The sequence below is a fragment of the Erpetoichthys calabaricus genome, chromosome 5 (genome assembly GCF_900747795.2).
Source record: "Erpetoichthys calabaricus chromosome 5, fErpCal1.3, whole genome shotgun sequence".
Classification (NCBI taxonomy): Eukaryota; Metazoa; Chordata; class Cladistia; order Polypteriformes; family Polypteridae; genus Erpetoichthys; species Erpetoichthys calabaricus.
The window spans coordinates 171,991,803-172,004,114 of NC_041398.2; the positions used below are offsets into that span (position 1 = coordinate 171,991,803).

Consider the following 12,312-nt stretch of genomic DNA (forward strand, 5'->3'; position numbering starts at 1 on the left):
TTTAACTGTTAATGATTGTTTAGAAATGTTGGTAAACTTTGTGCAATTGAGATTACGGTTTCATCTATTAAATTATTCTTCATTACACTAATTACAGGACTTTTTCATTGTTATATGCTTGTGTCAAATCTACTCTGCTGCACAGAAATGCATTTTAAAAAGGCATATGCTTATCATGCTGCCTAAACAAGGACATTCAGTTTAGTCCATGTCATAAGGACATCTTAAGTATTTAGCCGTGTTTGTGTGCTGTTTATATAGAAAAGCCTCAACTCTCTTTTTTTTTTTTTTTTTTTTTACAAAAGCAATGAGTAGTAGTGCATTATTATTTTGCCAGAAATTGAAACTTCAAAATATGCATTAGAATTGAGATTTTAAACTGTATGTAAGTTTCTTAAATATTGCATGAAGCAGCCTACATTTTTTACTGAATTTATTTTTGTTTCAGAGAGACCTGTGACCCATGAGCTGTTCACTCCTTTGTTGATTGGGTTTGTAGCCGCTGCTGTGGTACTCTGTCTCATCTTAGCAATCCTTGTGTACAAATACATTCAGGTGAAGCCAACTAGTCATTTTGTCATGTTTATTTTGTTAAGTCATCCTCTACCTTTTTGCATCTACTTATAACATATAAATTAACATTTTTATTCCTAGAAACCAAAGTATGAAATTCAGTGGAAGGTTATAGAGGGGATAAATGGAAACAGTTATGTCTATATTGACCCAATGCAGTTACCATATGACCATAAATGGGAATTCCCAAGGGACAAACTTCGATTTGGTGAGATTTATTTTTTTTCTTTCTTCAAGAGGTTTTAGAATATTAAGTACTGTAGTTTGTTTTAAATGGGTGTTAATTTGCATCCTACAACTGATGAACTACTTTATAGATGTCTTAAACTAAAATATGTGATTGCATGAATACATTGTTACTGATCATTTCTGGATACTACTACACAGCACCAATGGCCAGTAGCTTTGAAAACTGCCTAATCATGACTACTTTACAAATAATGCCAGCAGAAATTATGTTGCTTTTGCTGTTCAAACACTCCACACAATAGTCCTGCATTTCATCTGCCACAAAGTAGCAAAAACATAGCATGTTATATCACACTGAATGTAAAGTAAGGGGAAATAAATCTGCACATTATACAATTGAATCTGTTTTATGTTATCATTAACCAGTTGCCTTCAAGTATATATTATTAATACATAATAATTATTTTTTTCAGGCAAGATACTTGGTTCTGGTGCATTTGGAAAGGTTGTAGAAGCAACTGCTTATGGCATGTCAAAAGCTGACACAGTAATGACTGTTGCTGTTAAAATGTTAAAACGTAAGTCAAAGTAAGGCTTCAAAATAAAATGTATCAATAGTAGGAATTCTTAATCATTTAAAGTAGTTTAATATAACCGGTCTACTTGTAATGTGCTTTGGTCAAAGAACTATACAAGTGATTGCATTCATATGGTCTACACAATGATTTCACCTGTTTAAAAATGGTTGCAGTTAAGAAACTGCTGTTTCTTATTTTATACTAAATTATAAATTGTATATTACATTTTTTGGCTTTGTCAAATAAGCTTTGAGGACTGTATATCTCTTTTCCAGCAAGTGCCCATGCCACCGAGAAAGAAGCACTCATGTCAGAACTGAAGGTTTTAAGTTATCTTGGACACCATATGAACATTGTAAATCTTTTAGGAGCCTGCACAGTTGGAGGTTAGTTATTGTTTTAAAGCACAACTTGAAGTCTTTGCAGTTTACACATGTCCTTCACTATCACACTATCATCACACTTGTCATGAAAAACATGATCATTTGAGAATATTTGCAATTTATCTGGCATGCCCTGGATTCATCCAGTATTGTAAATGAATTAAAATTTGATTCATACCTAATTTTGTCCCCTTTTCTGCTTATATAAAATGTAAAAATTTTATTTACAAAACCTGCAGTTCAGCAGGATCAATAAGCCATTGTGACTGATTTTTTAAAATTATTTGAAACACTGCTTCGGTTTTACCCACTTATGTATTTATTAGCATATAATTGTTTAAATAACCAGAAATTATTACATTATCTACTACATTTAAATATCTGATTCTTTCAATAAAAATATAGCACAACCAGTTTGTAATTTCCAGATGGTTAGAAAAAAAAACATAGAAACTAGGAAATAATGGCTTCCTTAATTAAGCTAATTAGGAGAAGTTGGTGGGGACAAAAAACTAAAGCCATAGGTTGCTCTGAGGATTAATTGTTGAGAGACACTTGTATAGTTCACTTCTTAAATTTAAACTTGCCTTTTTAAACAAGATTTATTTATAAATAAACTGGAAAAAGTTCATTTTGTATTTTTTTTTTTTTAGAAAATGCTTATATTTGCAGTTGCAGAGTGCTTAAATCTAATACTTCAGCAATGAATTTCAAGGATGGGACATTCTGATCATAAAACTATAAACTGTAAATTTTTTTAATTGATTGTACTGGCACATACTATAGGTTTGTATTTAATATTTAGTCAGTTTAATCTAATTTAATGTTAGCTGAATGAATTAAAAACTACAAATTTTCACACTGTAGTATTTTCTACATTATATCAAATAAAACTAAATTAAAGTTGAGAGTCCCAGATTTGGTCAGTTCAAGAATCAAGATAATGTCAGGTGTGTGTTAGTTTTTTATAAGGCATGCAATATTTGGAGTGTTGGTCTTGTATAATTTTGAATGTAATATAGAGGAAGGAAAAATAGTTAAGGGGTGAAGGCTACATTGTTTCTGTAAAGTGTTAGAACACCTACTCCAAAGTTGAAAGAAAGACAAAATATGTCTGTATCTGATGGAGTTAAGAAGGGTTGGATTCTAGGAATATTATTTATCTGTTAAGTATACATATAGTACTATGGGATGTGGAAAGAGTGCTAGTGCAAACAACAGTTCTAGCAAGTAAAAACTGATGCAAGCTTCAAAATAAGTGGTTTTGGCTTGTTTACACCAGGGATATGAGTTGCTCCACATATCAAAATAAAATGTATTTAGTGTTTGAATGCTTTGAAGGACAAGGCATATCTCCCTATTAATACAATGTATACTTGTTTAACAAAAATGTATAATCGCCGAAACACGCATTTAGCAGGACAATCAAAACAGCATACAATATTTAATTGCTAAATATGAATCTTCACACACTACATTTGTGTTGTTCGTTTGGCTTTTGAAGGCAAACATAAAGTTCATGACTATAATCCATAAGTAAACGCATTAATCATATATTTGAATGATACATCGAGGAAGGTAATGCTGTGTCACAGCTTTAAATGTTGTATCGGGGAGAAATGAGGATGCAGGACAAGATAATTTGTTAGGGGTGCCAACTGGGCAACAATACCCTGTTTAATTTGAAGAAAAAGGCAGAAAAATAACAAAAATTAAACACTTCCATGTGAAGCTTTGAACAGAATGTAGTTCTCCTAGCAGGACGATCACAGAAGAGATTTCAGGCTTGTGTCAGCACAGAAGCCAGTTCCTCATCAAAATGAGTTGCCATCCTCTGTGGTTGCTCTGCTTGTATACTGTGCAGAACGGAAGGTGCAAGGCTTCTTTTGGTTCCTCAAGGGGCAGTTTCTAAGGGTTTAGGGGAGGGAGAAAAGTATGTTAGCGGCAGCACTCCCTCTCATCCCTGGGTGGTACTATTTACATTAGGTGAACCCGGAAGGTTACCCTGTGGCACTCATGCTTGACAGTGTACAGAGTACAGGTAATGACAGCCTAAGTCATGTTCAAGCTTTGGATTTGTAAACAGCCATATGCAATAACAAAGTCTGATCACTCATGCATGAAACCTTGAAAAAAGAAAATCAAAAGCTGTTTAACAGGAGTAATAAAAGAGTAATGTAAAATTGACAAGTTTGATATCACACATGAAGTTGGGACAACTATTAATACAAAAAGTGGGAAGGCTTTGCAAAATTAAAGCACCATGCGTTTCTGATATTTTATTTTTGAATTAATTTGACAAACCAGCTAATAAACAACAACAACATTTATTTATATAGCACATTTTCATGCAAGCCAGCACCAAAAGGACACCGGAAAAGGAAACAGAAGAGAGAGTAGGGGTTAGTACAGTAATAAAGACAATATATATCTTACAATGGCAAATATAACAAACCTAACCCATTGGTCCACTAACAAATAGATTTTAAAGGCATGTTGTTATAGAAAACAACTTTAAAGAGTTGGTTTAAATGGAAAAATCTGGAATTTTCTATTAATTCACTAATTTAACACTACATATGTATTCAGTGGTTTAATTTTTATATTTAGAGTGGATTTTAAGCAGTATTTTTCAGTGATTGAACTGAAAATGTCAGAGAATAAATTTAAAATGAGTACATGCTAAGTAAAATCCAGTAGTTTGTGATATTCCTTTTTTATTGACCCTATACTGAAATCCCCCCAAAATTTAACACCCCATTTGTTGTTACACTGTGGTACCTCTGCCACACATTAAGTTCAAGCCCTGCATTGTATTTTGATATTAATGAATGCTAGTATTTGTTTCCTTAATTTATACATAGATGGCTACCAGTATGTTAAAGCTGCTGTTACTGTTGGTATTTATATATACTGCTCAAAAAATTAGAGGAACACTTTTTAATCAGAGTATAGCATCAAGTCAGTGAAACTTCTGTGATATTGATCTGGTCAGTTAAGTAGCAAGAGGGGGTTGTTAATCAGTTTCAGCTGCTTTGGTATTAATGAAAGCAACAACAGGTACACTAGAGGGGCAACAATGAGACGACCCCCAAAACAGGAATGGTTCAACAGGTGGAGGCCACTGATATTTTTCCCTCCTCATCTTTTCTGATGCTTTTTTCACTAGTTTTGCATTTGGCTACGGTCATTGTCACCACTGGTAGCATGAGGCGATACCTGGACCCTACAGAGGTTGCACAGGTAGTCCAATTTCTCCTCCAGAAGGTTTGCTGAGTCTCTCAGCACAGTCTCAAGGGAATGGAGGAGATTCCAGGAGACAGACAGTTACACTAGGAGAGCTGGACAGGGCCGTAGAAGGTCCTTAACCCATCAGCAGGACCGGTATCTGCTCCTTTGTGCAAGGAGGAACAGAAAGAGCACCGACAGAGCCCTACAAAATTACCTCCAGCAGGCCACTGGTGTGAATGTCTCTGACCAAGCAATCAGAAACAGACTTCATGAGTAGTAGGCCCTGAGTTCACTAACTGGCACCGTGGAGCTCGATTGGCATTTGCCATAGAATACTAGAATTGGCAGATCCACCACTGGTGCCCTGTGCTTTTCACAGATGAGAGCAGGTTCACCCAGAGCACATGTGACAGACGTGAAAGGATCTGGAGAAGCGGTTTGGTGGTGTGTCAGTGATGGTCTGGGGAGGCATATCCATGGAAGGACGCATAGACCTCTACAGGCTAGACAACGGCACCTTGACTGCTATTAGGTATTGGGATGAAATCCTCAGACCCATTGTCAGACCCTATGCTGGTGCAGTGGATGCTGGGTTCCTCCTGGTGCACAACAATGCCCAGCCTCATGTGACAAAAGTATACAGGCAGTTCCTGGAGGATGAAGGAAATGATACCATTGACGGCCCCCACACTCGCCTGACCTAATTCCAATAGAACACCTCTAGGATATTATGTTTGGGTTTATCCGACACAGCAAGGTTGCACCTTAGACTGTCCAGAAGCTCAGTGATGCCCTGGTCCAGATCTGGGAGGAAATCCCTCGGGACACCATCTGTCATCTCATTAGGAGCATGCCTCGACATTGTCAGGCATGCATACAAGCACGTGGGGGCCATACAAACTATTGAGTATGATTTTGAGTTGCTGCAATGAAAATTAGGCAAAATGGACTAGCCTGCCGTATCATTTTTTCACTTTGATTTCCGGGGTGTCTTTGAATTCAGCCCTCTGTAGGTTGATAATTTTTATTTCCATCAAAAGATCCTTTCGTTCCTAACACATTACCCAGTCCATATCAGTATAGATAGCATGATTTTTTCCCATTGAGATGTGATGTGTTTTCAAAGTGTTCCTTTAATTTTTTTAGCAGTTTATTTTATTTTGTATTACAGAAGAAGACACACTATTGTTCACTTCAATGGACTGAAGTTATTTAATAAAAATCCATGAATGGGATTTATGTTTTTGCCATTGTATTAAAAGGTATTGAGTATCTTAAAATTTCACTGGTATCAGATTGAATACAAAACTTCTGGTATTATTAAATTAAAAAGTTTCTTGAGATGAATCTGACATTACACAAGAAAAACTTCAGTTTTGTTTGTTTGGCTATAGTAAGGTGTCAAGATATTTTTTGCTGTGACTGCCAGTGAATTTGCTTATTTATATCTGATATGTATTCAGGAGTGATCTTCATCCAAGTTATCAACTTCATTAAAGTCAAAAATTATAAAATGCAATATCCTCAATTAATTAAATTATTTAATTATATTATTTCTGTTTTAAAGAAGCCATTCAGTTAGGCAGTTTCAAATCAACTTAATTCAAGTAACTGGGCACTTTATTTCCCATTGATACTTACCTTTGACATTTGGTAGGTTTATATGAATACTCTGTTTTGAACAAGCTATTCTACAATCTGCTTCTAAAAAAATATGAAAATTAAAAAGTGGGAAAAAGAAGCTACTAGCTCTTTTGACTTTGTGGTCAATATAAACAGATTTAGGGTATTAATAAAATCTGAGTTAATGCCAGGATTTATAGGTTAATGGTAAAACACAGATCTAGTTAGATTCAACACTAGTTTTGTTACTTGTATTTTAGTTTAGAAGCAAAACCTATATCTAAATTATTTGAAATGTTAATTTCTGTTTTTTGAATTATTGACCTACTGTTATTCTAGGATGCTAAAAAATATCCATCCTTTTGTTACCAAACATACTGAATCCATTTTAGTGTCATGGGGCTGAAGTCTATTTTGGGCAAATAAAATGCAAGTCAGGAGGAAACCAGATGTGGACAGGGAACAGCAGACTTCAGGGCACACACAATTTATTCTAATGATAATTGTTCAGAATGCATTCTAGTTAAGTGGTGAGTTAACTATTCTCTAATGTGACTGGTTTCTGCTTTAGATTCTTCGTACTTAATACGATGCAAATTTGATTAAAATATAATTATCGAGATTTTTCTGTGATTTAGTAAACTTGTACACAATTTACTATTGAAAGCCATTTGTAATAATTATTTTGTCAAAGTACTTAATTATTACCTTTTAGTTTACATTCCCTTTTTCTCTTCTCTAACTAAGGTCCAACCCTGGTAATTACTGAATATTGCTGTTTTGGAGACCTGCTGAACTACCTGAGGAGGAAAAGGGACTCATTTTTTTGTTTTAAGTTTACAGAAGATTCACCCTACAAAAATATTTTATCTGATACAAAAAGGTGAGAGTGCAACAAGTATTGTCTATGAAGACTAGTTAGGAATTATAGCATATCTTACAACTAGGAAATCACAACTATGGTTTTATTATAAAGACTACCAAGCATCCATATTACTAATCGAGAATGGTAAACCGGAAGGCACGGACGCAGGTACACGGCGATGGACCCAGGAGACATAGTGCGCAGGCGCCTACAGCGCACGTCTCATAAACCGCAAGCGAAGTCTGATCCACCGCGAACGAAGGAGTCACGGCTCAAAAACGAAAGAGCTCAACTAACGTAAATAAGACATGAAGCAACAACGCGCCCATAGCTAATGACTAACGACACAGCCACACAGAAAAGAGGATTCTGCACTGCACCCCAGAGTGAAACGGAAGACACTACGGAGTCCGCAAAGGTCCACAAAGATAGTACGGAAGGCGCGAGAAAGTACGAAAGGCACAGGCGCCTACAACACGCTTCTGAAATAAACGTCCACACTACACAGCGTGGTCCGGGTAATGAGAATAAACTAACTCTCCGTATTAAACGTACGGCATCCTCACACGTCCAAACCATATAGCATATGTGAATCACATTACAGTGATGCATTATTAACAGTACAACCACAGAAAACGCTCCGTATTAACAGTAAGTGCAGTTATCCATGTTACTAACGGTAGACAACGAATAACTAATGGAGTCACGGTCATGGGTCCAAAACGATCCAGCTCAACTAACGGAGCTACAAAAACGAGCCCGCATGGATAAAAAAAATAAACGTAGGCGCCTACAACGCGCGTCTGAAACCGCGGAAGCAAAGCAGGCACGGGTTCAAAACGAAAGACCACAACTGACGGAGATACAAAAATGAGCCCACCTGGATAAATACAATGAACGCAGGCGCCTACAACACACGTCTGAAATGCCGCAAGCAAAGCAGGCATGGCTCCAAAAAGAAAGAGCTCCACTGACGGGGCTACAAAACGAGCCCACCTGGATAAAAACAATGAACGCAGGCGCCTACAACGCGCTTCTCAAACAACGCAACCAAAGGAGTCACGGCTCTGAAACGAAACATCTCAACTAACGGACATACAGAAACGAGCACGCCTGAATACAATTAATGAACGCAGGCGCCTACAACGCGCCTCTCAAACAGCAGAGGCAATAGATAAACGGCAAAGGAAGGAACGACAAACAGCCCCTAAACAATTCCGCCAATTAGCTGACAACGCATTCTGTAATGAGTCCACTATTAATGAACATTCATTAGGATTAATTAATATCATTTGCTGTCATTGTCATTCACTTAACTTTCCTGAAGAAACAACTGGCAATACAACTAATGAGTTTACACGTTGTTGTCAAAAGGGTCAGGTTAGACTGCCTCCTTTAGATGAATATCCTGAATATCTACGGAAGCTTCTAACTAACAATGTGCCCGAAAGTAAAAACTTTATGGACTGCATTAGATCCTACAATAGTTCATTTGCTTTTGCATCTACCGGGGTAAATATCAGGCCACCAGCTGGCAATGGCCCATACTGCTTTCGCGTATGTGGACAAATATTACATCGGATTGGAACAGTGCACCCTGAGCCAAATCACGAACGCAAATATTCACAGATCTACGTGTTAGATCCAAATGACACAATCTATCAACGAATGAACCTTCCTGAAAACAAGCAATGCACAGAGCTGATAATGACAAACGTCGCTGAAGTCATAGAGTTCGGCGTTCATCTGACATTAAAGTTAAAGTTATAGATACTCCATACCAAGGAAAACTCATTCAAGGACAACTCATCATCTTTACTACAAATGTTGTGTATAAAGAAATATTCCAATAAATCTTTCTAATGTGCCATGCTATGGGTTCTTTACTTCCTTTGTTCGTCATCTACACCTTTACACTCCAATATATCTCATACATACATCACTGTATTTCAGGTTACCCAACACCAGGGGTTGGCGAGCGAAGCGAGCAGGGGGCGGAGCCCCCTAGTCTGTAATATAAATGTGCAAATAGATTTTAACAACATTGTAAAACCAACTTTTTTCATTTGCAGTTTGCTTATAGTCTAACATAGTGATTTACAGTACAACACACAAATATTAAGGTGATAGTACAGGTAGTCCCCAAGTTACGGACATACGACTTACAAACGGGGCCACAGCTGCTCCTTCATCTGTCTGAGGGACACAACGCGGGCTCCTCAGTAACTACCGCTCCGTCATCTTCGGCCTGGGGACGCTGCAAGCGTGGCGATTTCGTTGCTCGCGCAGTGTAGTGTTCCTAGTGCGGCTCCGATTGATAAATGGGGCAGTGGGAGCCACATCCCATTCATTCTTAGTGGGCGGCTGGGTGCGCAGCAAGCGGTAACCCAGGGTCAATAGTTGCCAGGGCCACAGCTACCACTCATGTGCAGGACGGAGGCTTGATGGGGTGGTTCGCTGCCCTCCCACCACGCCACCGCAGCTACTGATCCTGACTGCCCCGTTTGTTCTCGGTGGCCGGCTGGTGATGCTGTAAGCGGTGACCTGGTTGAGGCTGAACGGAGGCCATTGAGGGTGAATGGGGTGGTGGGGGGCAGCATTGTATAGTGTGCCTCGGGTGGCTGCCTGTTGAATGGGGGGCGGTGGTGGGCGATTCACTACCCGCTTTTGGCCACACCCTGTTTGTTCACGGTGGGCAGACGCTACAGGCAGCATACTGTATGCAAGTGGAGGTGACTGTGTGGTGGGCGAATGGTGAATCGCCCCTCGCCGCCCCCATTCATTCTTAATAGCAAGCCTGCTTGTACTGTTCCATACATAGCAGGAAGTTGTCTCTCATCAGTACATCAGATGTGCTGACAAGGGATGCCTTCCTGCTGTAATAGCGTGTACAGTGCTGTGCTGAAGAGCTCATCTTAACCTTTTGTCTTCACCCTTCAACAATGTCTCTGAAACACAAACCTGATGCAAGTGCTGGTGATACAGTAAAGAAGAGAAAAAACCATTACCATGGAAAATAAAATAGAAATAATAAAAAGTTCAGAGAGAGGTGAAACTCCATCATTCATTGGCGAAGCACTTGGTTACAGTCGGTGAACAATAGCATTTATTAAAATAATGTACCTGTTCCGACTTGCATACAAATTAAATTTAAGAACAAACCTACAGTCCCTATCTCATACATAATCTGGGGACTGCCTGTAGTTAATTCAGCTCATGCTGGTTCACATAACTTTTCTCTCCTTTTTCTTTGTCAGAAGTATCTTACAAAACATTAGACAACAGGAAAAAGTGGGTAAAAAAATCTGGGATTCCAAATGTAATAAAATGTGCGTACTTCCTCCTGGATGCATTTAAACCATAAATTCAGTGTTTTTATAAACTTGTTCAACCATCCAAGTTCTGAACCCACTTTATCGAGTACATAATGTTGAATCCTGTCTCAGTGGCATTTGGTGCAAAGTGGAGACCATTTCTTAAGTAGATGCAACTCCAATGCAAGGTGCACAACCACAGTCACTCACACAGAGTTGATTTAAATTGAGCAATCAGCTAAAAATGTGCAGTATTTCCAAAGTTATTTCATGTTATATTGATTTTCAAATGATATTCTGTTTGCAAATTACATGCTCTTGCCTACTGAAATACTGTATCCAGCATAATTTAACACTTTAGGTACTGCAGAATGCCTTCTATGACTCATTTACTAATATGTAACAAGAATATGCATTTATTTGGGTCTTCTTTGTTTACTCATCTCTGTAATGTAACCTAACACTACTTCACTTTGGAGTAGTCTGTAGTGGCTTAACTGAGACACATTTTACTTGATATTACTTATTTAGTATAAGAACTGCAATTCCTTTATATTAACAAGTACTTTTACCATCCTGACAATATTCTACACAGCATAGAGATTTTTATAAGTGTTATGAAGTCAAAAGAAGCCTTTGTTAATGTCTTGTTATATTTGAGTAAATGAGTAATTGATGCCTTTTTGCACTACCTAAAGTGTTAACCTATTTTTTATATAAACAGTATGCTATACAGAAGGATTCGATCATTTTAAATTGGAAGATAGTATGATACTTGATTTATTATCATCCATTTTCACTTGGGTCTGAAACAAGAAACATAAACTACTGTACAAACCATAAAAGGCTTAAACCTAAAATTGGCCTGTTTTAGACCACAAGAGCTTTTTTTTCCACTTCTAAAATCAACACTGTAGAATATGTCTTTCAGGTTTCAGATCAAATATTATTTACTTCCTAATGCTAGAGAAAATTATGACTTTGGATATTCATTCTCACCTAGTACTTGTACCATCTCATAATGATCTTGTAGCAGAACATCATTCAAAAATGAGTCAAGGTCTAGTTCATGTTTTCATTGACAACAGAAGAAAATAATGCCACCTAGGAGTGAACCACAATGTTATAGATAGAATGAACAGTTTAACATGGGCAAGGTCTGCCAGTAAGTTCAGTTGAGGTTGTAGTCCTAATTGAGTCCACACCTGAAAGGTCCATCATCCAGTAGTATAGTGCTGGTTTACTATATGCTGCAGTCATTCAGGGAAAAGCTTCATTAAAGCTATTGGGCATTAATGGCCATCCTCCTACTTACACTGCACAGGCTGTAGAAGCTGCTCTGCAATTCTGTGTTCTTGAACAGATGCCACACCCACCCCATCAGGAACTCCATCTGTTTTCCTAATCTGAATGTTATGCCAGTGATGAAGACGTCAAATCAGCTACAGAAGGGTTGTTGCATAAGCTAACCAAATGTTGTATTTGAGTGATATAGAAAAGCTGTATGAATGTTGATATGTGTGCATGTTGAAAAATCAAACTTGGTTTTCCTGGCA

The 12,312-nt window shown here is 37.7% G+C and overlaps 1 protein-coding gene across 1 annotated transcript in view; it reads left to right on the top strand.

Moving 5' to 3' along the window:
- Positions 1 to 12,312, top strand: part of kita (KIT proto-oncogene, receptor tyrosine kinase a) — a 75,594-nt gene that overhangs the window by 45,171 nt on the left and 18,111 nt on the right. The window contains exons 10-14 of the mRNA XM_028802231.2: positions 449 to 555; positions 655 to 781; positions 1,236 to 1,340; positions 1,616 to 1,726; positions 7,325 to 7,460. Coding sequence (XP_028658064.1) covers positions 449 to 555; positions 655 to 781; positions 1,236 to 1,340; positions 1,616 to 1,726; positions 7,325 to 7,460 — 586 coding nt within the window. The remainder of the gene's footprint in view (positions 1 to 448; positions 556 to 654; positions 782 to 1,235; positions 1,341 to 1,615; positions 1,727 to 7,324; positions 7,461 to 12,312) is intronic.